General features: G+C 41.7%; 1 protein-coding gene and 1 long non-coding RNA gene across 2 annotated transcripts in view; both read left to right on the forward strand.

Moving 5' to 3' along the window:
• Positions 1-25160, forward strand: part of LOC138850109 (uncharacterized) — a 46192-nt gene extending 21032 nt beyond the window's left edge. The window contains exon 3 of the long non-coding RNA XR_011389625.1: positions 24798-25160. This is a non-coding gene — a long non-coding RNA (uncharacterized lncRNA). The remainder of the gene's footprint in view (positions 1-24797) is intronic.
• On the forward strand, positions 14783-16249 carry LOC127486242 (olfactory receptor 2H1-like). Its single transcript, XM_051830029.2, has one exon. It carries the CDS (start codon positions 15278-15280, stop codon positions 16214-16216), a length of 939 nt encoding a protein of 312 aa, XP_051685989.2. The 5' UTR covers positions 14783-15277; the 3' UTR covers positions 16217-16249.
• Positions 25161-25836: the final 676 nt, after the last annotated feature.

The raw sequence follows: 25836 nt of genomic DNA on the forward strand, positions 1-25836 counted from the left end.
ATGATCACTTGCACAAGCCTTGTGCAGTTACATCCAGTTCCCCTACTGCATGAAACTCTGAGAAACAGAAGAACAGAAATACCTTTCTGAAAGAACATGCGGCTCTTGGCGTATGAGTACTTTCTGCAGTGGTGGGGTCAAAGGGGTGATTCTGGTATCTTCCTCCGTTCACCATGAGACGAAACGACTGCGTTTAATAAGCAAGCTCAGAGGTGGAAGCTACCTGTTGCACACTACGTCAAGGAGAGAATCTTCTCTGTGAGCTTCCCAGGGAGTGGGTCCCCAGAGTCTGGAGTGGATCACCCCAGAGAGAAGCCTGGGGCATTGGCCTCAGAGGGAGGCAGACCTTCACCTTGTCAAGTGGTAATTGGATGTGATAATTGAGCTGAAAGTATGGGGCAGCACAGAGAGAGAGAGAGAGAGGCAGAAATTTTCATCAAAGAAAGATTTCTCTTCATTTGACTGAATAGAGGCTTAATCAATTTTATTATCTCTTCAAAGACAGATTTTTGTTACATTGATTTTTCATTCTGTTTTTCAATTTTCAAGTTCAATGGGTTTTTATTATGTCTTTTCTTCTGCTTACTTGGAATTCAATTGACTCTCCTTTCTCTCATTTCCTAATGTTGAAATGTACACTATTGATTTTAGATCTTTGTAATTTTCTAGTATGTGTGTTCAATGTTGTAAACTTTCCTCTTAGTTTCACCTGTGCCACACTACAACTCTGATGAGTTTTGTCTTCATTTTCATGTCTATAGATAGACAGATATAGATATAGATATAATGTATGATCTCATCAGATTTCTTTGTTGAATCACATGGAATTTTGAAGCTTGTAGTATTTGGGAATTGTCTAATTTTGTTGCCGGAGAAGCAAAGGGTCCTTGTCTTCGCACAAAAAAGAATTCAGCTGTGAGACAGAGTAGTGGAAAGCAAAATAGCAAGGTTTATTAGGGTAGGGACATCTGTAAGTTGTCCTGGAGGTAAGATATCTGTAAGAGGTGCCTGGATGGGCACCTCTCCAGACAGACCCTGAGAGAGAGTGCTCAGTTCACATTTAGGCTGGGGTTTTTAAGAGGGTGGGTCTTGCCTTCCTTCCCCATCTCCTTCTTCTACTCCCGGACCCAAGGACTTGTTGGGTGTAAATACAAAAAATTCCGTTCTGAGTTCTTCCCACTGAAGTTATCAGACAGGGGAAGCCTGACTGGCCTCGTCCCTTCTTAGAGGAAGGATGTTTATCAGGCCAGGGAGAAGGGGCAGGACCCCTGGAAGGTCATCAGGATCTGGGCAGGACTTTTGAAGTGCAGATACTAGGCTGCACCTGGAAGGTTATCGGGATGACTTTGAGATGAGGATACTGGACCACTGTAGATGTCAGTTCCTTAGGCCTTTGTCACACACACATAAGCTCATTTCTGATTTCCATCAGATGAATGGACAAAGAAAGGCAACATAGATGAGGGTCGTTCAAAGTTCATGGAAAATGAAATTGAAAGATGTATATGTTGGTGGAAAAAAAGCTTTGTAATCTGTGTATCATTTTTTCATAATTTGCATTTTCCTTGAACATCTGAAAATTTTTCATATACTTAGGTTTAGGTTTTTTTGGTACCAAAAAAGCATCTTTTGGCTGGCACCGCGGCTCAATAGGCTAATCCTCTGCCTACAGCACTGGCACACCGGGTTCTAGTCCCGGGCGGGGCGCTGGATTCTTTCCCGGTTGCCCCTCTTCTAGGCCAGCTCTCTGCTATGGCCCTGGAGTGCAGTGGAGGATGGCCCAAGTGCTTGGGCCCTGCACCTGCATGGGAGACCAGGAGAAGCACCTGGCTCCTAGCTTTGGATCAGCGCAGTGCGCCGGCCGCAGCGCGTCGGCCACAGTAGCCATTGGGTGGTGATCCAACGGAAAAGGAAGACCTTTCTCTCTGTCTCTTTCTCACTGTCCACTCTGCCTGTCAAAAAAAATAATAAGCATCTTTTAACTCACTTTTCCACTAACTTTGTGAAGTATCCTCATATAGACAATGGAATGTTATTCATCCTTTACAATAAAAAAAAATCTGTCATTTCCAACATAACCTGGAGGATCTTTTACTCAGTGAAATAAGCCTGGCACAGAAGGACAAACACTGAATGATTTCAATTATGTGTGGTATCCAGAAACATAAAGAAATAGAATAGTATATAGGATTCTGGGTTAAGGGAGTGGATGGTATAAGGGGATAAATTAATCAGACCGAGCGTTAGAGGTTATTGTGAGATTGGTGACCGTTAACAATCATGCATCATACATTCCAGAGTTCTTAAAAGAGTTCAAATGTTTTCAACTCAAAAATGGCATATGAGGTGATGTTTTCATTAATTAGCTTATTTTATGTCCTTTGGTTATTTTTAGCTGTATCATAGCACATGCAGTTTATGTGAGGTGGATGAAAACCAGCATCATTGTTTTTCTCTGACTTTTCCCGTCCTTAAGGAATCTCCAGTGTAACTCAAACATGGGCACATCACAGACATCACTGAGTGTTTATGGAGCAAATGAACAAGCCAGCGGCTGTCAAAACATAATAAGTCAATTGTTTATTAAATTAATGGGGAATCCACTTAGAGCAGATATAAAGGTAGCTTTTTTAACTTATTAAAGATAAGGGAAGGATATTTTCATCCTCAGTGTATTTACAATATTCTGGGACTGAGAGTGAATTTCCTGCAAGGACAGAAGCCCCAGGGGACACCTGGGAAGCCAGGGTTTCCTCTAGGCTCCCTGTGCTCTTTGCCACAATGGAAATAAAAAGAGGTTCAGCTTCTCTCCCCACTCCGAATGTCTGGCACTCAGTGCCTTGTGTTTAACTGGGGAGCATCTCGAAGTCCGAGATGGGAGAACATCTGCTGGGACTGCTGGGCAGTGTGACGCTCTCTCTGACTCACCCACAACCTCCTGTCCAGTCCAGGTGAGCTGCTCTCATTCTGAGATTGAAGGAGTGAGTAAGGGGAGGATTAGATGGGTGTAACTTCAGGACATGTAGATGCTCTGGACACCAGATTTGTGGATTCCAGGGGACTGGTGCACATCTCAAATGATTGTTGTCCACCATTTGGCCTCACAGATTCTGGGCTGTGAAATTACTGGGGAGTGTGCATACTCAGATGCACACAGAGGCACATACAAACCTGCAGCCTTTTATATACTGCATTGCTGTAGCATGTGCAGTTGCGTTTCTCACATACACACAGACTTTTCAAATACCTCATATTGAAAGGAGAGAAGAGTGAGTGGATTGCTTCACTGTTATTTTTAAGTGAACAATAGTGGTTAATTATTCCAAACATTTGGTATTTTACGAATGCTGACGAGCAACAGGATCATCTTTAATGAAACTAAGGCCTATTAATAACTAAAATCTGCATCTCCCTTACAAAGTACCACTTAATTAAATTATGGATCATTTTTATTATCACAATCTGAGGAGGATAATTGGCAGAGAGAGAAAGAGAGAGTGAGTTTCCCTTTAACATATTCCTCATTTGGAGCCATAAAGACAAGATTGGAACGTGTCGTCCCTCAAGGCTTTTAGTAGAAAATAAAAGCAAACTGATCATGGTTTCCAATAATATACTGTGGAAATGTATTTTATTAAAAGTATATTTATTTGAAACCCAGAAATATAGATAGATGGATAGATAGATATAGATTGATGGATATATTACCAGAGAAGCAAAGGGTCCTTGTCTTTGCACAAGACAGAATTCAGGCGTGAGACAGAGAGCAATGGAAAGCAACATAGCAAGGTTTATTAGGGTAGAGACATCTGTAAGAACCGATAGGCACCTCTCCAGACAGAACCTGAGAGAGAGAGTTCTCAGTTCACATTTAGGCTGGGGCTTTTAAGGGGATGGGTCTTGCCTTCCCACCTTTTATCTCCCCCTCTCCTTCTTCTCCCAGAACCAAGGACTTGTTGGGTGTAAATACAAAAAATTCCGTTCTGAGTTCTTCCCACTGAAGTTATCAGACAGGGGAAGCCTGGCTGGCCTCGCCCCTTCTTAGAGGAAGGGTGTTTATCAGACCAGGGTGAAGGGGCAGGACCCCTGGAAGGTCATCAGGATCCTGGGGGGACTTTGAAGTGTAAGATGCTGGGCTTCTGGAGCTTCCGCAGTGGGTGCAGATCTTCAGGCCTTTCTCATACACACATAGGCTCAATTTCTGACTTCCTACCTAAAGATAGTCAGAGTAAGAACTCCCAGTTGCTCGTTCATGCCTGAAATGCCCACAATAGCTGGGGCTTGGGCTGGAGACAAAGCTGGGAGTGGAAATCTGAATTACTTGGGTTATCACCAGCTCTTCCCAGGGTCTGTGTTTGCCTAGAACTGGGAATGAAACCCAGGTACTCTAATGCAGGACATAGGAGTTTTAACTGCTAGGCTCAACACCCACTCCTCTATCTTCACTTAAATCTGTTTTTTGGAAAATGTATAATTAAATTAGGGGCCAGCACTGTGACACAATAGGCTAATCCTCCACCTGTGGCGCCGGCACATGGGGTTCTAACCCTGTCGGAGCACCGGATTCTGTCCCGGTTGCCCCTCTTCCAGGCCAGCTCTCTGCTGTGGCCCAGGAAAGCAGTGGAGAATGGCCCAGGTCCTTGGGCCCTGCACCCGCATGGGAGACCAGGAGAAGCACCTTACTCCTGGCTTCAGATCAGTGCAGTGTGCCAGTCACAGTGTGCCGGCTGCAGCGGCCATTGGAGGGTGAACCAACGGTAAAGGAAGACCTTTCTCTCTGTCTCTCTCTCACTGTCCACTCTGCCTGTAAAAAAAAAAATTAGGAATAACTTTGAGACCTGAATTTCACATTGAAATATCAAATTCACTGAGGGCGAGATGCAGAAAATGAAACTTTATAACTGCTACACACATGCATGGTGAAGAGTTGCTTAAGCTACACAGAAAGGCAGTAAAGAAAATCCATTCTTTATCATCTCAGAACTTGGTAAAGGAAAAGGCCTCTGAGGATAGTAAAGAGATGAACCATCTCAACACATTTAATATGGGGAGTTTACCTGCATTTTCTGACAAACTGAAGGCTGCACATCAGTAGTGTTTAACAACCACATCACCCGAAGAGGGTAGGCAGATAAATTTAAAATGACACAACAAACATTTATTAAAGAAGGTTCTGCGCATGGCTTGGAAATACAGAAAAAAATGTATTCTTGGTATTCATGGTAAACACACTGGAGTGTCCCCCTTTGCGTTTGCTGAGTTGAACAGGGGAAGGTGTGAGGCTTCCCTACAGCCAGTAAGGGAAGAACAGGTGCTCTCCCCGCGGTGTGTGTGGTGTGATCCGCGCTGGGTAGAAAACTGTGTAGACAAAAATGAAAGGGATACCAGTTCTGAAACATAACCAAGAGAGGATAAAGGAATTCATTACGTTATTTTAGATTAACAAAAATTTTGAAGAAATCTTCATTTACTGTGAGAGCAACACTGTCACATAAATTCTGTTCCTAAGATATACTAATAAAAAGTATGAATAAAAAAGACATATTTATAGTATTTCCACAGACATTGAGTGATACACAGCATGATTCTGTTCTTATATGTATATATATCTGTGCTTCTGCCTGCATTATTAATTAAAATGTAATGCTCCTACCATATAAAAATGACAGATATTTGAAAGGATGGATATGTTAATTGGCCCAGTTTGTTCACTCTGCTGAGTAAGCACGGAAACCTGCTGTGGTACTCTGTAAATGCATGCAACAGTTATTTGTCAATTCAAAAATTATACTAAAAAACAAAATTTTATAATAAATATTGTATTTGACATTGAGGCTAGAAAACTCTTTATTTCTTTTTCTTTTTTTTAATGTATTAATTCCATTATTTTTTTTAACTTTTATTTAATGAATATAAATTTCCAAAGTACGATTTATGGATTACCATGGCTTCCCCCCCATACCATCCCTCCCACCCACAACCCTCCCCTTTCCAACTCCCTCTCCCCTTCCATTCACATCATGATTCATTTTCGATTATCTTAATATACAGATCAGCTTAGTATACATTAAGTAAGGATTTCAACAGTTTGCTCCCACACAGAAACATAAAGTGAAAAATAATAGATGATTTTTTTTAAATGATGATGAAATCAGATCAGACCTATTGTCATGTTTAATCCCAGTGAGAGTCAAGTTGGGAGTTGATAATTTCTTTTTTTTTTTTTTTTTTTTTTTACAGAGGATCAGTTTAGTATGCATTAAGTAAAGATTTCAACAGTTTGCACCCCCATAGAAACACAAAGTGAAATATATTGTTTGAGTACTCGTTATAGCATTAAATCTCAATGCACAGCACATTAAGGACAGAGATCCTACATGAGGAGTAAGTGCACAGTGACTCCTGTTGTTGACTTTACCAATTGACACTCCTGTCTATGGCATCAGTAATCTCCCTATGCTCCAGTCATGAGTTTCCAAGGCTATGGAAGCCCTCTGAGTTCTCCGATTCTTATCTTGTTTAGACAAGGTCATAGTCAAAGTGGAGGTTCTCTCCTCCCTTCAGAGAAAGGTACCTCCTTCTTTGAAGACCTGTTCTTTCCACTGGGATCTCACTCACAGAGATCTTTTTTCCAGAGTGTCTTGGCTTTCCATGCCTGAAATACTCTCATGGGCTTTTCAGCCAGATCGGAATGCCTTTAGGGCTGATTCTGAGGCCAGAGTGCTATTTAGGACATCTGCCATTCTATGAGTCTGCTGAGTATCTCACTTCCCATGTTGGATCACTCTCCCCTTTATTCTATCGGTTAGTGTTAGCAGGTACTAGACTTGTTTATGTGCTCCCTTTGACTCTTAGTCCTTTCATTATGATCAATTGTGAACTGAAATTGATCACTTGGAATAGTGAGATGGCATTGGTACATGCCACCTTGATGGGATTGAATTGGAATCCCCTGGTATGTTTCTAACTCTACCATTTGGGGCAAGTCAGCTTGAGCATGTCCCAAATTATACATCTCTTCCCTCTCTTATTCCCACTCTTATGTTTAACAGGGATCACATTTCAGTTAATTTTCAACACTTAAGAATAACTGTGTGATAATTACAGAATTAAACCAGTCATATTAAGTAGAACAGACAAAAAAAATACTAAGAGGATAATGTATTAAGTTGTTCATTAACAGTCAGGGCTATGCTGATCAAGTCACCGTTTCCCATAGTGTCCATTTCACTTCAGGAGGTTTCATTTTTGGTGTTCAGTCAGTTGTCACCGATCAGGGAGAACATATGATATTTGTCCTTTGGGACTGGCTTAATTCACTCAGCATGATGTTTTTCCAGATTCCTCCATTTTGTTGCAAATGACTGGATTTCGTTGTTTCTTACTGCGGTATAGTATTCTAAAGAGTACATATCCCATAATTTCTTTATCCAGTCTACCATTGATGGGCATTTAGGTTGGTTCCAGGTCTTAGCTATTGTGAATTGAGCTGCAATAAACATTAGGGTGCAGACTGCTTTTTTGTTTGCCAATTTAAATTCCTTTGGGTAAATTTCAAGGAGTGGGATGGCTGGGTCCAACGGTAGGGTTATCTTCAGGTTTCTGAGGAATCTCCAGACTGACTTCCATAGTGGCTTGACCAGTTTGCATTCCCACCAACAGTGGGTTAGTGTCCCTTTTTCCCCACATCCTCGCCAGCATCTGTTGTTGGTAGATTTCTGCATGTGAGTCATTCTAACCAGGGTGAGGTAAAACCTCATTGTGGTTTTGATTTGCATTTCCCTGATTGCTAATGACCTTGAACATTTTTTCATGTATCTGTTGGCCATTTGGATTCCTCTTTTAAAAAATGTCTATTGAGGTCCTTGGCCCATCTCTTAAGTGGGTTGTTGGTTTTGTTTTTGTGGAGTTTCTTGATCTCTTTGTAGATTCTGGTTATTAACCCTTTATCTGTTGCATAGTTTGCAAATATTTTTTTCCCATTCAGTCGGTTGTCTCTTCACTCTCCTGACTATTTCTTTTGCAGTACAGAAACTTCTCAATTTGATGCAATCCCAAATGTTAATTTTGGCTTTGACTGCCTGTGCCTCCCGGGTCTTTTCCAGAATTCTTTGCCTGTGCCAATATCTTGAAGGTTTCTCCAATGTTCTCTAGTAACTTGATGGTGTCAGGTTGTAGATTTAGGTCTTTAATCCATGTTGAGTGGATTTTTGTGTAAGGTGAAAGGTAGGGGTCTTGCTTCATGCTTCTGCACGTGGAAATCCAATTTTCCCAGCACCATTTATTGGATAGACTGTCCTTGCTCCAGGAATTAGTTTTAGATCCTTGATCAAATATAAGTTGGCTGTAGATGTTTGGGTTGATTTCTGGTGTTTCAATTCTGTTCCATTGGTCTATCCATCTGTTTCTGTACCAGTACCATGCTGTTTTGATTACAACTGCCCTGTAGTATGTCCTGAAATCTGGTGTTGTGATGCCTCCAGCTTTGTTTTTGTTGTACAAGATTGCTTTAGCTATTCGAGGTCTCTTGTGCCTCCATATAAATTTCAGCACCATTTTTTCCAGATCTGAGAAGAAGGTCTTCGGTATCTTGATTGGTATTGCATTGAATGTCTAAATTGCTTTTGGGAGAATGGACATTTTGATGATATTGATTCTTCCAATCCATGAGCATGGAAGATTTTTCCATTTCTTGGTATCCTCTTCTATTTCGTTCTTTAAGGTTTTGTAATTTTCATCGTAGAGATCTTTAACGTCCTTGGTTAAGTTTATTCCAAGGTATTTGATTGTTTTTGTAGCTATTGTGAATGGGATTGATCTTAAGAAGTTCTTCCTCAGCCATGGCATTGCCTGTGTATGCAAAGGCTGTTGATTTTTGTGCATTGATTTTATACCCTGCTACTTTGCCAAAATCTTCTATGAGTTCCAATAGTCTCTTAGTAGAGTTCTTTGAGTCCCCTAAATAAAGAATCATGTCATCTGGAAAGAGGGATAGTTTGAGTTCTTCCTTCCCAATTTGTATCCCTTTAATTTCTTTTTCTTGCCTAATAGCTCTGGCTAGAACTTCCAGAACTATATTGAATAGCAGTGGTGAGAGTGGACATCCCCATCTGGTACCAGATCTCAGTGGAAATGCTTCCAACTTTTCCCCATTCAATAGGATGTTGGCTGTGGGTTTTTCATAGATTGCTTTGATTGTATTGAGGAATGTTCCTTCCAAACCCAGTTTGCTTAGAGTTTTCATCATGAACGGGTGTTGTATTTTATCAAATGCTTTCTCGGCATCTATTGAGATAATCATATGGTTTTTCTTCTGCAGTCTGTTAATGTGGTGTATCACATTGATTGTCTTGTGCACATTAAACCATCCCTGCATACCAGGGATAAATCCCACTTGGTCTGGGTGGATGATCTTTCTGATGTGTTGTTGCATTCTATTGGCGAGAATTTTATTGAGGATTTTTGCATCTATGTTCATCAGGGATATTGGTCTGTAATTCTCTTTAAATGCTGCATCTTTTTCCGGCTTGGGAATTAAGGTGATGCTGGCTTCATAGAAAGAATTTGGGAGGATTCCCCCTTCTTCGATTGTTCTGAATAGTTTGAGAAGAATTGGAGTTAGTTCTTCTTTAAATGTCTGGTAGAATTCAGCAGTGAATCCATCTGGTCCTGGGCTTTTCTTTGTTGGGAGGGCCTTTATTACTGTTTCACTTTCTGTCTCAGTTATGGGTCTGTTTAGGTTTTCGATGTCTTCCTGGTTCAATTTAGGTAGGTTGCATGTGTCCAGGAAGCTATCCATTTCTGATAGGTTTCCCTGTTTGCTGGCATACAAGTCCTTTTAGTAATTTCTGATGATTCTTTTTATTTCTGTGGTGTCTGTTGTTACATTTCCTTTTTCATCTCTGATTTTATTGATTTGGGTCTTTTCTTTTTTTAGTTAGTTGGTCCAATGGGGTGTCAATTTTGTTTATTTTTTCAAAAAAGCAGCTCCTCGTTTGGCTGATTTTTTGGAATGTTTTTCTTGATTCAATCCTGTTGATTTCTTCTCTGATTTTAATTATTTCTCTTCTCCTACTAGATTTGGGTCTGTTTTGCTGTAGGTTTTCTAGATCCTTGAGGTGAAATGAAAGCTCATCTATTTGGTGCCTTTCCAATTTCTTGATGTAGGCACCTATTGATATAAACTTTCCTCTTAACACTGCTTTTGCTGTGTCCCATAAGTTTTGGTATGTTGTGCTGTTATCCTCATTTACTTCCAGAAAGTTTTTGATTTCTCTTTTGATTTCTTCTATGACCCATTGTTCATTCAGGAGCATGTTGTTCAATCTTCATGTGTTTGCGTATGCTCTAGGGATTCCTGAGTTGCTAATTTCCAACTTCATTCCTTTATGGTCTGAGAAGCTGCATGGTATGATTCTAATTCTTTTGAATTTGCTGAGACTTGCTTTATGGCCTAGTATGTGGTCAATCCTAGAGAAGGTTCCATGTACTGCTGAGAAGAATGTAAAATCTTTAGCTGTAGGATTGAAAGTTCTGTATATATCTGTTAGATCCATTTGGGCTATAGTGTCGTTTAAATCTACTGTCTCCTTGTTGATCTTCTGTCCTATTGATCTGTCTATTTCTGAGAGTGGAGTATTGAAGTCCCCCAGTACTATTGTATTGGGGTCTAAGTCTCCCTTTAAGTCTGTTAACAAATCTTTTAGATAAACCGGTGCCCTGTAGTTAGGTGCATATACATTGATAATTGTTATATCTTCCTGTTGAATTGATCCCTTAATCATTATGTAGTGTCCCTCTTTGTCTCTCTTAACGGTTTTTGTGGTAAAGTTTATTTTGCCTGATATTAAGATGGCTACGCCCGCTCTTTTTTCATTTCTGTTGGCATGGTATATCTTTTTCCAGCCTTTCACTTTCAGTCTGTATGCATCTTTGTTGGAAAGATGTGTTTCTTGTAAGCAGCAAATAGATGGGTTTTGTTCCTTAACCCAATCAGCCAATCAGTGTCTTTTAACTGGACAGTTCAGGCCATTCACATTCAATGTGACTAATGAAAAGTGGTAACTTTGCCCTGCCATTTGCCAAAGATAAGTTCTAATATATGCCTTGAATTCCCTGTGATCTTTTGCTGTGAGGTTTCCTTCCTTGGTTTCCTTCCTTTACCTTCTTTCATATTGATGACCGTGTTTCTCTGTTTCTGTGTGTAACACATCTTTAAGCATCTTTTGCAGGGCTGGACGAGTGGCAACAAATTCTTTCAATTTCTGTTTGCTATGAAAAGTCTTTATTTCACCTTCATTCACAAATGATAGCTTTGCAGGATATAATATTCTGGGCTGGCAGTTGTTCTCTCTTAGTACCTGGGCTATATCTCGCCATTCCCTCTTAGCTTGTAGAGTTTCTGATGAGAAGTCAGTTGTGAGTCTGATTGGAGATCCTCTGAGAGTAATCTGACGTTTCTCTCTTGCACATTTTAGGATCTTTTCTTTATGTTTCACTGTGGAGAGTTTAATTAATACATGTGGTGAGGATCTGTTTTGGTCGTGTTTATTAGGGGTTCTGTGAGCTTCCTGTACTAGGATTTCTCTGTCCTTCTCCAAACCTGGGAAATTTTCTGCTAATATCTCACTAAAAAGGCCTTCTAATCCTTTCTCCCTCTCCATGCCTTCAGGAACTCCTAGAACCCGAATGTTGTGTTTTTTAATAGTATCCTGAAGATTCCCGACAATATGTTTTAGATTTCTAATTTCCTCTTCTTTTCTTTGGTCTGACTGTATCCTTTCCTGTTCTCTGTCTTCTAAGTCCGATATTCTCTCTTCTGCTTCACCCATTCTGTTTGTAAGGCTCTCTATTGTGTTTTTCATTTGATCTATTGAATTCTTCACTTCAGTCACTATTACAGTTTCCTGTTGTACTAGTTGTTTCGTTTCATTTTGATTCCTCCTTAATATTTCATTTTCACGAGAGAGATTTTCTATCTTGTCCATTAAGGATTTCTGTAGTTCAAGAATTTGTTTTTGAGAACTTCTTAATGTTCTTATCAATTTTTTGAGATCTGCTTCTTGCATTTCTTCTATGTCATCATCTTCATAATCTTGAATTGGGGTGTCTTTTTCATTTGAGGTTGTCATGGTGACTTCCTTGTTTTTATTACCTTGGTTTTTGCGTTTGTTATTTGGCATATTGGAGATATTTGGTTTCTTCACTGTGGTGCTTTTTCTTGTTATAGTATGACTCTAGATTAAGTGGACTATCTGTTTTTGATGGAGCCTTAGGGCTTGAGATGGGTGTGGCCTGAGAGCTCTGTTTGGTGTGCCAAAGGTGACACTCCCAGGTTAGGCGTGGTAAACCTCTCTCTTTCTCTCTCTTTCTTTTTTTTTTTTTTTTTTTTTGATTCAAAAGGGAAGTAATTCTGCACAGCTGAACGAAGTTGGAGGTAGTTAGCAGGCAAATGATATACCCACAGGAGGCAGAGATCGGAAGCTCTTTCCCAAGGACCACACAGGGAATCTGTTCTGCCCTCAGAGTGGGCTCAAATTCTCCTTCAGTCTCCCACTGGGTTGCCAAAGTTACGGAATTGTAGCATCTCTGGAGAGTGCTCACGTGAATTCCGTGAGTTCTCTCCCCCACCGTCTCTTTTTTCACAGTCTCAGTTCAGTAGCACCACAAATTTACTAGGTCCTAATCTCCTGTTAATTCGCCCCGCCCAGAGCAGGTTTTTCTGCTAGGCTCAGGGCCAGTGCAGACCTGAGGTCACTCTGCTTATGATGTATGTCCAAGATGGCGCCTGCTCTTTGTCTTGCTCGCCCTTGAGAGGTGAGCGGAGAGAGAGAAACCCGTGTCTGTACCAGTCACCTTTTTTTTTTTTTCTCTCTCTCTCTCTTCCAGTTAGCCTGGTGAACTTCCACCCCCCCCGGGGGGTCGTTCCCTCTAGTCTCCTCTCTCCACTTGCCTGCTGGTGTCTCGGGCTATTGAGGTTCGGCTCACCTCACGTTCCAGCGCTGGTGTGTTGAGTCTGCCACTGGTGTCCCGAACTGTGGGCTCCCACGCTCTCCACACAGGTCCACTGTGAATCACGCGTTCTGGAAGAGTTTCTTCTGCTGTTTCCTCCCCTACTCTTCCTTGAACCTGCAGTATCTCCACTTTTATTAAACTATCTCTCCCCGGACTATCAGTGTGCTCCCTTCCTATTCCGCCATCTTGCCTCCTCCCCCTCTTTATTTCTTATTTTAGTTTCATCTATGTCTTTGTTTAAAGTGCTAACAAAACATACTTAAGGAATAAAAGTTACACTTTACAGAACGTAATTCAATGTTGTTTCAGTCATGAATGACACATAATGCCACAGAACAGAATTTCTTTCTTCCCTACATAAGGGAAACAGAGAACTCCGGATACCATTTCGAAGACAGAAAGCAGAGGAAGAAGTTGATGTGGAGCCAGGGTCAGGCACCTCACTCTCTGAGTCAGGTGTGCTTCCTGAAGTCAATCCGGGTGGCTGGCATGGGGGAGACCAAGTGGGTTATGGGGGGACTTGGGGCAAAGTGGGTGGGCCCACCTCCCTGGGCACCACTTGGTGTTCTCCGCATTTCTCCTGCAGGAGGGAACCGCTTCTGGTTCTCCATCCTCCTCTGACTCCTGATGTTCACATCACACCCCGTGTTTTGGTTTGTTCCTTTGCATGTTTATAGAACCCGCTGGTGAAGGACCTGAATCCTTATGATTTACTTGTTGGTTTCCTGAGCAGCTCTCTGTCTCAGATGGGCCTCAGGGCTCTGGGAAGGCAGGGATTTTACCTCTTTTCTCCAGAGTAGCTGTCCTCAGCCCTCAAGTCAGAAAGTCACAGCCCCTAACAGGGCAGCTCAGAGTTCTTGCACTGCTGGTGTACCTGCAAATCCCACTTTTCACACTCAGCATCTTGGTTTTCATCACCTAACACTGCAGAGCGCGTCCCTGTAACTAAGGTGCCTGTTGTCCTCTGAAACATTGCACAGCTTCTATAAGACAGGAAATTGGCCTTCAAGGTAAGTTTCCCCAGAATCGGATGCCCAATCTTTTTTATTTTATTTTATTTTTTATTTTTGACAGAGTGGACAGTGAGAGAGAGAGACAGAGAGAAAGGTCTTCCTTTTGCCATTGGCTCACCCTCCAATGGCTGCTGTGGCCGGTGCATCATGCTGATCCGAAGCCAGGAGCCTGGTGCTTTTCCTGGTCTCCCATGTGGGTGCAGGGCCCAAGGACTTGGGCCATCCTCCACTGCACTCCCGGGCTATAGCAGAGAGCTGCGGATGCCCAATCTTGATCTGATTCAGTCAGATACTTTAGGGATCTCCCCTCTCTATGAAGCAAGGCTGCAGAATCATCACACATTTCATAACGTTCTTAATTTGATTCATTTATGCTTTTAACTTATGATTGTGGCTGGAAATCATCTATTATGCCTGAGTGATTGCTGTGGATGACAATACAGACATTTTTGTGGCTGGAATTAAAGAGCAATTACAATGCTGTCTCCTCACCAGTGCTGACATGCTGGGTGTTCTGGGCCCACCGCAGCAGGCATCATTACAACAGGATCCTTCAGATTTGAACCTGAATTTTCTGAGGTGGGGATTAGTATAATCATTTGCAGATGAAAACAGTATTCTAGCATTTTTAAGTTGTATATATAAAGTAAATTAAGTCAGTTTACTGAGAGTGGAAGAGCCAGGAATTTGTCCTTGCCAACTGTATGCCTCCTCTACCAAGGCCCTTGCTAAGGTGTCAGAGAACCATGCTGGGGCCAGGATCTCACAGCTTTGAGTCTGCTTGGAGGATACAAGGGCTTGTTTCTGGGACCATTGCCATTTCATGTGTTCCTGGTAATATCCCCAGACAATGCAGAATATTACTCTGCTACTTAGGCTACCCATGGAGAGAAAAGAGAGATGCTTGCTGTGTTCAGTATGTCACTCCAAATGTTTCCTTGAGCCAGTCCCTACACAGCTGAAGGATACTCTGGCGAGGGGGATGTGCTTATGTGCAGGTCCCCAGAGAGTGTTGTGATTACAAAATTTGGAGAGTAGTTACAAGGAGTAGCACCTTAGAAATATCCCTTCTGGTCCTAAGAATGCACTGTACAGATGCAGGTTTGTAGCTTATTGTGGCCTAGGAAGAAAAGACCCTGGAAGTCTATTAATGTGTGGCAGTCTCTGGATAAATGTAGTGGAATTCTACAGTCTGTTTATAAAATATTTCTCATCACCCCTCCCTACCACCCAGTGCAAAAACATCGGGAATGACAAACAAGAGCTTCCCGGTGGGTTTCATCCTTCTTGGATTCTCTGGATGGCCCCAGGTAGAGTTGGTTCTCTTCTGGGTTGTGATCATCCTGTATCCTGTGACCGTTCTCAGCAACTCAACCATCATCTTGCTCTCACGCATGGACCCTCGTCTCTACACCCCCATGTACTTCTTTCTTAGCAATCTTTCCTTCTTGGATCTCTGCTTGGCCACAGCCTGTGTTCCCCAGATGCTGTCAAACCTATGGGGGCCAGACAAGAGCATCACCTATGCAGGCTGTGTCATGCAGCTCTGTGTGTTCCTCTGTGTTGGTGCCACAGAAGGCATCCTTCTGGTGGTCATGGCCTTTGACCGCTACATTGCTGTGTGTCAGCCTCTGCGTTACACCACCATCATGCACTGTCCATTCTGTTGGAAGCTGCTTTTCATGGCCTGGCTGTCTGGCCTGACAGAGTCTTTAGTCCAATCTCCTATCACCTTCCAGCTGCCCTTCTGCACTCACCACCACCTGGATGACTTTCTGTGTCAGGTTCCTGCTCTCATACGCCTGGCCTGTGGTGACACTTCCATCAACGAGTGGCAGATGACTATCTCTGTTGTCATCTTCACCATGGTGCCTGTGGGGTTGATCCTGACTACTTATGGCCGTATAGCTCAAGCAGTGGGGAAAATGAAGTCAGAGGCGGGGAGGCAGAAAGTCATTGCTACCTGCTCTTCCCACCTCCTTGTGGTCTTCATGTTTTATGGGACAGTGGCAATGGTGTACACAGACCCTAAGACCAACTTCTCTTCCAAATATGGCAAGTTCTTCACCTTCTTCTACACTGTGGTCACACCCATGCTGAACCCTCTCATCTATACCCTGAGGAACAAAGAGGTGAAGGATGCTCTTCAAAGGATGCTGAGAAAGGGGATCTGCATAAGTAGATCGTGAGTAGATCCCTGAGCTTTTGGACCAGAAAGAACATTCTCACACTCTCCATACGATATCTCTCAAAAAAACTCTAAGTAAAGAATGAGTTAAGTTAAGATGAAAATTTATGGCATTATTTGCTATGATTTTGTATCATTCATTCATTCTTGAAAACGCAAAAACTATAACACCAGGTTTGGCAAATCATCACTATTTAAAGTATTTCTAGCCACAGAATGATGTTAGTTGCAAAGTTAACTTTTGATGAACATGATTTATTATTTCTTAAGTAATGCAGCCTCAGTAAGTGAATATTGAAAAATTAGAAGAGGACATAAGTTAATATTTGAATATTAAAGTGAAAAAAGCAGAGAACTGTCCTTTGTGACATCTTCTACGTAAGCTTGAAGGGAGGAATTAGTGTGTGGAGTTTCCGAGGTGGTTTTCTCATATTCAGCCTTTCTTTTTGACTAGTCTATGAGTATAAAAACTAGGGTGACACATGGGGATTCTATCTGGTTTCTTGTGCTGTCCACCATTCAGAGGGATGCAGAAGTGTCTTCCTCCAATGGAAAGAGATCTCACTTTAATTCAAATTTAATTTATTCTCAAAGTGATTATTGCTATGTTCAGTACTTGGTCAATTATGTTTTTCTATCTACATAACAGTCATTAAATATGAAATAAGTGTACAAAACCAACCTGCTTCATGTGCTTTTGTGTTGATTCCTTTGTTACAAAGTTATAGAATCACAGCTCTGCCTGAATTCAAGTGAGTTTTTGCAAATGGGATGCTGATGTTAAAACAATTTCAAACAAAAATTGAGCTAGAAGTTTCTGCTGAGGTTTACTGAAACTCATGGATATAGCTGAATAATGAGAACTTGGCATGTGGGCAAAATATAGAAAAGGGCTCAGATGACCCTATTCCCTGGAGAAGGGAAGAGAAAGCTACATTGTGTGTGTGTGTGTGTGTGTGTGTGTGTGTTAACCTGAAGATGAAGAAGGAAAGCCTTCTATAGAGCTGTTTTTTTAAAAAAAAAATTAACAAAAATTAAACAACATTGGCCCAACTAACTAAAAAAAGGAGAGAAAAGACCCAAATCTGTAAAATCAGAGACGAAAAAGGGAATGTAACAACAGACACCACAGAAATAAAAAGAGTCATCAGAAATTACTGAAAAGAGTTGTATGGCAGCAAACAGGGAAATCTAGCAGAAATTGACAGATTCCTGGACACATACAACCTACCTAAATTGAACCATGAAGATATAGAAAACCTAAACAGACCCATAACTGAAACAGAATTTGAATCAGTAATAAAGCCCCACCTAACAAAGAAAAGCCCAGGACCAGATGGAATCACTGCTGAATTCTAGCAGACATTTAAAGAAGAACTAACTCCAATTCTTCTCAAACTATTCAGAACAATTGAAAGAGAGGGAATCCTCCCAAATTCTTTCTATGAAGCCAGCATCACCTTAATTCCTAAGCCAGAAAAAGATGCAGCACTGAAAGAGAATTACAGACCAATTTCTCTGAGGAACATAGACTCAAAAATCCTCAATAAAATTCTAGCCAACAGAATGCAAAAACACATCAGAAAGTTCATCCACCTAGACCAAGTGGGATTTATCCCTAGTATGCAGGGATGGTTCAACATTCGCAAATCAATCAATGTGACACACCATATTAACAAACTGCAGAAGAAAAATCATATGATTAGCTCAATAGATGCAGAGAAAGCATTTGATAAAATACAACACCCTTTCATGATGAAAACTCTAAGCAAATTGAGCATAGAAGGAACATTGCTCAACACAAACAAGGCAATTTATGAAAAACCCACGGCCAGTATCCTACTGAATGGAGAAAAGTTGGAAGCATTTCCACTGAGATCCAGTACCAGACATGGATGCCCACTCTCACCATTGCTATTCAATACAGTACTGGAAATTTTAGCCAGAACCATTAGGCAAGGAAAAGAAATCATAGGGACACAAATTGGGAAGGAAGAAGTCAAACTATTCCTATTTGCAGATGATATAATTCTTTAGTTAGAGGATCCAAAGAACTCTACTAAGACTATTGGACTCATAGAAGAATTTGACATAGTAGCAGGATATAATATCAATGCACAAAATCAACAGCCTTTGTATATAGACAATGCCACAGCTGAGAAAGAACGTCTAAAATCAATCCCATTCACAATAGCTACAAAAACAATCAAATACCTTGGGAAAAACTTAACTAAGGATGTCAAAGATCTCTATGATGCCCATTCTCCCAAAAGCAATTTATAGATTTAATGCAATACCAATCAAAATACCAAAGACATTCTTCTCAGATCTGGTAAAAATGATGCTGAAATTCATATGGAGGCACAGGAGACCTCGAATAGCTAAATAATCTTCTGCAACAAAAAGAATCCCGGAGGCACCACAATACCAGATTTAAAGATACACTACACGGTAGTTATAATCAAAACAGCATAGTACTGGTACAGAAACAGATGGATAGACCAATGGAACAGAATAGAAACACCAGAAATCAATCCAAACATCTATAGCCAACTTATATTTGATCAAGGAGCTAAAAACAATTCCGGGAGTAAGGACAGTCTATTCAACAAATGGTGCTGGGAAAACTGGATCTCCACATGCAGAAGCATGAAGCAAGACCCTTACCTTATACCTTACACAAAAATCCACTCAACATGGATTATAGATCTAAATCTATGACACAATACCATCAAATTATTAGAGAACATTGGAGAAACCCTGCAAGATATAGGCACAGGCAAAGACTTCTTGGAAAATACCCCAGAAGCACAGGCAGTCAAAGCCAAAATTAACATTTGGGATTACATCCATTTGAGAAGTTTCTGTACTGCAAAAGAAACAGGAAAATGAAGAGGCAACTGACAGAATGGGTAAAATATTTGCAAATTATGCAACTGATAAAGGTTTAATAACCAGAATCTACAAAGAGATCAAGAAACTCCACAACAACAAAACAAACAACCCACTTAAGAGATGGGCCAAGGACCTAAATAGTCATTTTACAAAAGAGGAACTCCAAATGTCCAACAGACACATGAAAAAATGTTCAAGATCACTAGCAATCAGGGAAATATAAATCAATCAAAACCACAATGAGTTTTCAACTCACCCCAGTTAGAATGCTTACATATAGAAATCAACTAACAACAGATGCTGGCGAGGATGTGGGGAAAAAGGGACACTAACCCACTGTTGGTGGGAATGCACACTGGTTAAGCCACTATGGAAGTCAGTCTGGAGATTCCTCAGAAACCTGAATATAACCCTACCATACAACCCAGTCATCCCACTCCTTGGAATTTACCCAAAGGAAATTAAATTGGTAAATTAAAGAGCTGTCTGCACATTAATATTTATTGCAGCTCAATTCACAATAGCTAAGACCTGGAATCAACCCGTCAGCAGAAGACTGGATAAAGAAATTTTGGGATATTTACTCTATAGAGTACTATACAGCAGTAAAAAGAAATGAAATAGGTCATTTGCAACAAAATGGAGGAATCTGGAAAACATGCTGAGTGAACTAAGCCAGTCCCAAAGGGACAAATATCATGTTTTCTCCCTCATCTGTGGCAACTATCTGAGCACCTAAAAGGAAACCTGCAGAAGGGAAATTGACACTATGAGAAACAATGACTTGATCAGTCCTTGTCCTGACTGTTGAAGACAACTTACTATTTTATTCCTTTTAGTATTTTTTTTTGTTCTACTTAATACCATTGTTTGAACTCTTCAATTAACACATGAAGTAGCCCTTTGACAGTAGGGACTCCATTTTGGGGCACTTGAGACTCCATTCTGGGAAAGCAACCCCCCCACCATGAGACTCTGGTCTAAAACTATGATCTCAAATAGTCGGACAACAGCAGTGCGCTACATCACCTTGACAGAGCACAAAAACCCCCTAGCATGATTGCTCAAGCTTAAAAGTAGAAAGGTTGCACCTGGGTTACCTGGGCTAATAATAAAGATGTGATTTGTCTATGTTTTAAAATCATAATTGCTGATTGTAAGATTTTAGCAACCGCTTAGCAACCGTGTATTCTCTCCCCCCTCCCGATTTTGCAGTTTTTGCCTTTATAAACCCTATACTTTAGTTCCTCGAGGCTCCTCTGTTCTTCTATGTTCAGAGAGCCCCAACATGTTGGATCAATAAATCTTTAAACCTTTGCTGGTTGCATGAGAGAAAGTCTCTTGGAGGTTCCTCGGGCGGTGGGCGTTTTCGGACCCTAACACACACAATTATTCTTAGGCATTTAAATTTTTTTCTTTTTTCTTTTTTCTTTTCTTTCTTTCCTTTTTTTTTTTTTTGACAGGCAGAGTGGAAAGTGAGAGAGACAGGGAGAAAGGTCTTCCTTTTCCGTTGGATCACCACCCAATGGCCGCTGCAGCCAGCGCACTGTGGCCAGTGCACCACGCTGATCCGAAGCCAGAGCCAGGTGCTTCTCCTGGTCTCCCATGCAGGTGCAGGGCCCAAGGACCTGGACCATCCTCCACTGCACTCCTGGGCCACAGCAGAGAGCTGGACTGGAAGAGAGGAAATTGGGACAGAATCCAGTGCCCCGACCAGGACTAGAACCTGGTGTGCCAGCACTGCAGGCTGGGGGTTCGCATATTGAGCCACGGCACCGGCCTATTTTTTTTTTTTGACAGGCAGAGTGGAAAGTGAGAGAGAGAGAGGGACAGAGAGAAAGGTCTTCCTTTACCGTTGGTTCACCCTCAAATGAATGCTGTGGCTGGTGTGCTGTGCTGGCACACCATGCTGATCTGAAGCCCTGAACCAGGTGCTTCTCCTGGTCTCCCATGCGGGTGCAGGGCCCAAGGACCTGGACCATCCTCCACTGCACTCCTGGGCCACAGCAGAGAGCTGGCATGGAAGAGGGGCAACCGGGGCAGATCGGGCTCCCTGACCGGGAATAGAACCCGGTGTGCCAGTGCCGCAGGCAGAGGATTAGCCTATTGAGCTGTGGCGCCGGCCATAGGCATTTAAATTTAACTGAAAAGTGATCGCTGTTAAATATAAGAGTGGGAATAAAGAAGGAGGAGATGTATAGCTCAGCACATACTCACTCAGACTTACCGCTAATGGTAGAGCTAGAAATGTGCCAGGGGATTCCAATTCAATCCCATTAAGGTGGCATGTACCAATGCCATCTCATTAGTCAAAATGATCAGTTTCAGTTCATAATTGATCATAATGATAGAATTAGTGTCAAAGGGATCACATAAACAAGACTAGTGTCTACTAATACTAACTGATAGAATTAAAAAGGAGGGAACTATCCAACATGGGAAGTGTATATACAGTACACTCATAGAATGGCAGATGTCCTAAACAGCATTCTGGCCTCAGAATCAGCCCTTAAGACATTCAGATCTGGCTAAAAAGTCCATGAGAGTTTCTCAGGAATGGAAAGCCAAGACACTGTGGCAAAAAAAAAAAATGACTTAAATGAAAGATCTCTGTGGGTGAGATCCCAGCAGAAAGAACAGGCCATCAAAGAAGGAGGTACCTTACTCTGAAGGGCGGATAGAACTTCCACTTGGACTATGGCCTTGTCTAAATAAGATGGGAGATGATGAACTCAAGAGGCTTCCACAGCCTTGGCAGCTCATGATAAGAACCTCAGGTGATTACTGACACCATAAATAAGAGTGTCAATTGTTAAATCAACAAGAGGAGTCACTGTGCACCTACTCTCCATGTAGCATCTCTGTCCTTAACGTGTTGTACTATGCGAATTAATGGTAAAACTATTAATCAAACAGTACTCTATACTTTGTGTGTCTATGTGGGTGCGGTCTGTTGATATCTTTACTTAGCATATACTAAGTTGATCTTCTGTATATAAAGATAATTGAAAATGAATCTTGGCCGGCACCGTGGCTCAATAGGCTAATCCTCCGCCTTGCGGTGCCAGCACACCGGGTTCTAGTCCCGGTTGGGGCGCCGGATTCTGTCCCAGTTGCCCCTCTTCCAGGCCAGCTCTCTGCTATGGCCCGGGAGTGCAGTGGAGGATGGCCCAAGTGCTTGGGCCCTGCACCCGCATGGGAGACCAGGAAAAGCACCAGGCTCCTGGCTTCGGATCAGCGTGATGCACTGGCCACAGCGCACCAGCCGTGGCAGCCATTGGAGGGTGAACCAACAGCAAAAGGAAGACCTTTCTCTCTGTCTATCACTGTCCACTCTGCCTGTCAAAAAGAAAAAAAAAAAAGAAAATGAATCTTGATGAAGAATGGGATGGGAGAGGGTTTAGTTGATAGGATTGTTGTGGGTGGGAGGGAGGTTATGGGGAAAAAGCTGATATAATCCAAAAGTTGTACTTCAGAAATCTATATTTATTAAATAAGAGAAGGGAAAAAAAAGAAGGGAAGCCTTCTGCAAGATTTGTATGGAAAATGTTTTTGTTTAAGCTTAAGGGAACAAAGAATTGCAAGACATTGCTCTTTGTACACCCAAGAGTTCAAGTCAACTGCTTGCTGGAAGATTTATCAGAGAGGCAGAAATAGGAAGGGACTTTCAGGTGCTCATGGAAAATATAAGTAACAGGTAAAAGTAAGAAGCCTAAAGATCTGTCATGTCCAGTACACTTTTGTAAGTGATGAGAGCAGCCACCTAGTTCATCTCTGGCAAACTAAGGGTGCTGGGAGATGTTAGCTAAAGAGGAGTGGGTGTCCTTAAAGACTTTTAGATGCTAGGGAACAAAATGAAGTCAGAAGGAGCCAAAGTAGGAATGTAAGGTGGATGCCTGATGTCCCACTGAGAGCCATTAGACTTGTCCTGGTTTGATGAGGGAAATGAGCAGGGGCACTGTCACGGTGCCGGACGACTCTCAGGGAGAGCTTTCCTTGGGGATTTTCCACGGAATCTTTGACTCAGTGTCTCAAAACACCCCTACAATTGGCAGACATTTCATTCTTTGACCCTGCAGAAACTCAACCAACATCTCCAACAAACTGTTGGCTGTGACCTTTGCTCTTGACCTATCTTCTTTTGCTCTGCCTGGACAATTTCCCCTTAGTAGCCATGGCTTTCTTGTGGCTCTTGCTGCTAAGGCCATGTTTTGTCTCCTGCTTCAACATCTTGATCCCACTTGTATATGAGATTTCTGCTGGAAGCTCAGCTTTTGTTTGTAGGTGATCTGACACAACAAGACAAGTGTGGGTACCCGATGAGCCGAAGCTTTGCTCCACTTTCATGGTACAGACAGGATTATGTTAACTGCACTGAAGGAGATGTCTGTTGGGCTGGCTGTTCATTGCGGTTCCTCTGTACTGCCCAGAATGAGATTAGCTTTTTCCTCACAAAGGGGTAGGCATGGTGTGCTACTGAGGGCTTCGCTTCATCTCATCCCACCCCTTAAAATGAGTCAGCCATTTGCCTTCTGTGATATCGTTGGAATGCTGTCCCTAAAACTTTTTTGTAAAGCATCAGTGATGTCACCATCCCTCCCACTGAGTTCCACCATGGATTTGATTTGTGTTCTCTCCATTTGAATAGAGTTCAGGTTGCTCTTTGGGGCTGTTTTCAAACTTATGTCTATCCTTCACAGTGCCTCAAGAAGGGCCCTGTTCCTACACTTAAAAAGCTAGCACAATTTTATTTTGGTGCAGAACAGTTTCTGAACCCCACCCAGAATTGTGAATAATGCCTCTTTCCAGGAAAGTTTTGGCAATCCCTTGGATGCTTTTTTCTCCTGTTTACTTCTTTTCACCCCCTTATGATTAGTCTCATTCTGGTTTTATCATACCCAGTTAGCTGTTCCTCAAATTTATTTTAGATTATTCCACTTTCCTCATCTTTAGAATGTATCCTTCTGTAATAATTGGCAGGCACTACCAGAACTGTTAGTTGTGTTACTTGGAACGCCCAGGTGGACTTTTGCCAGAGGCCTGCTCTGGCAGGTCCAGGAGTTCCCGAATGTGTGGGAGGCGTCGGTGTGGGGAGAAATGAGAGACACACTCACAGCAAGGCTGATGGCATTGCTCCGATGAGAGAGCAACAGACTTTATTTTTATACCCTAAGTTACATCGCTGTTGATTTTACACATTCTTTACTGTTCTCATAAATTTTGCAAATGCCCACTCATAAATGATCCTTACAGAGTTAATGATGTTTCCTTATGATAACAAAGTCTGTTTCCCATCCACTTCAAACCATTGACCTCCTATTACATGTAACCCCTCCCTAATCTTGATTTCCATAGCCATGTAACAATTTCTTTGATTTTAAAGATTTAATTTATATTTGAGATACAATAGAACAGAGACTCAAAGTGATGCTAAATTATACAATAATCGAATACAAAAAACACTATTTTTTTTGCAAAGAATTGGAACATCTACTTACAACAATTGATTATGAAGATTGGAACATTTACCTTTTAGTTTAACTCCATTAGTAACCGTTAACACCCAGCTCAAACAAACCCATTCATTACACATGTCCTTTCCATAACCCTTCACTACTATTTAGTTTTAGTAGTTCATTTAAGATTCGCTCACTGATTTGGTAATTACTTTATGTTCTTTCCATCAGGCTACACAGACTAAGGTATTTACAAGTCATTCGTCTATGAGAAGACATAATCTCAAGTGGATTATAGCAGGAGACTGAAGACCTTCTCCAAGGCCCTTCTTATCCCTGAATCAGGTCTAACTGCATACCGTATACCTTACAGTTTGGAGTTCCGTCTAGGCTTTTATTGCAGATAACTGATGCATCAGAAGGGATTGAATTAGTCTAGGAGGATCTAGACATCAAACAGTTCAACCATCAGTGAGGTCATTTTGAGCAGAGGTCATTTATCACAGATTTCCAAGAATATAGCAATCGCCAGCCACCAGCGGGACCACCAGGAAACTGGCTTTTTTGTATCAATAAATCTAAAACCACCACAGATACCCATCTTGTCAGACTCACGTCCTGAGGAGACAGACCTCCTGCTGTGACCTTGTAAGACAGCCAAGTTGCCTTGGCCTCTTCAGACTTACCAAAAACCACCCATACACTGAGTCAACACCAATAAGCTCAAAGGGCCGATAGGGGCCAGAGTGGTTGAACAGATACAATTTTGATTATTATTGCTTTCTTTAGACTGGGCCCAGTTTGAAGGGTGCATGCAGCTGGTTTGTGCTAATTGACACTAGCCTTTGATTACCAAAAAACTCCAAAGAGTAAAAATCAGGTGAGACTGAGAAAAGTCAGGCATTGTCCCCCTCAGATTCAGGATGGAGACAGATACACACAGAACATTTTACCAACCAGCAACAGAAGACACATTTTGCCATCCATCCAGATAAAACCAACCTCACTGTAGACAAAAGATTAACATCATGCAGAGTGCATTCTCTGGCAACAAGAGAATCTCACTGAGATTCAGCAACACAGAAACCTCAAGTTATTTTAGAAAAATCTGTAAATATGTTAGGTGAAACAGCGTATTTCCAGATAATCAATTTGTCAGAGAGGAAGTGTCAGAGGAAAAGAGTGAGAGAATAAAACTCTCGATCCTGAATTCTGAACACACCAATACTATCATTCAAAATAAGCTAGACAGGAGGAATAAGTTCTGCTA

Source organism: Oryctolagus cuniculus, chromosome 6 (genome assembly GCF_964237555.1).
Source record: "Oryctolagus cuniculus chromosome 6, mOryCun1.1, whole genome shotgun sequence".
NCBI classification, from domain to species: domain Eukaryota; kingdom Metazoa; phylum Chordata; class Mammalia; order Lagomorpha; family Leporidae; genus Oryctolagus; species Oryctolagus cuniculus.

Excerpts from the sequence above, each read along its gene's own strand:
- LOC127486242 (XM_051830029.2), top strand. The coding sequence starts at position 15,278 with ATGACAAACAAGAGCTTCCCGGTGGGTTTCATCCTTCTTGGATTCTCT.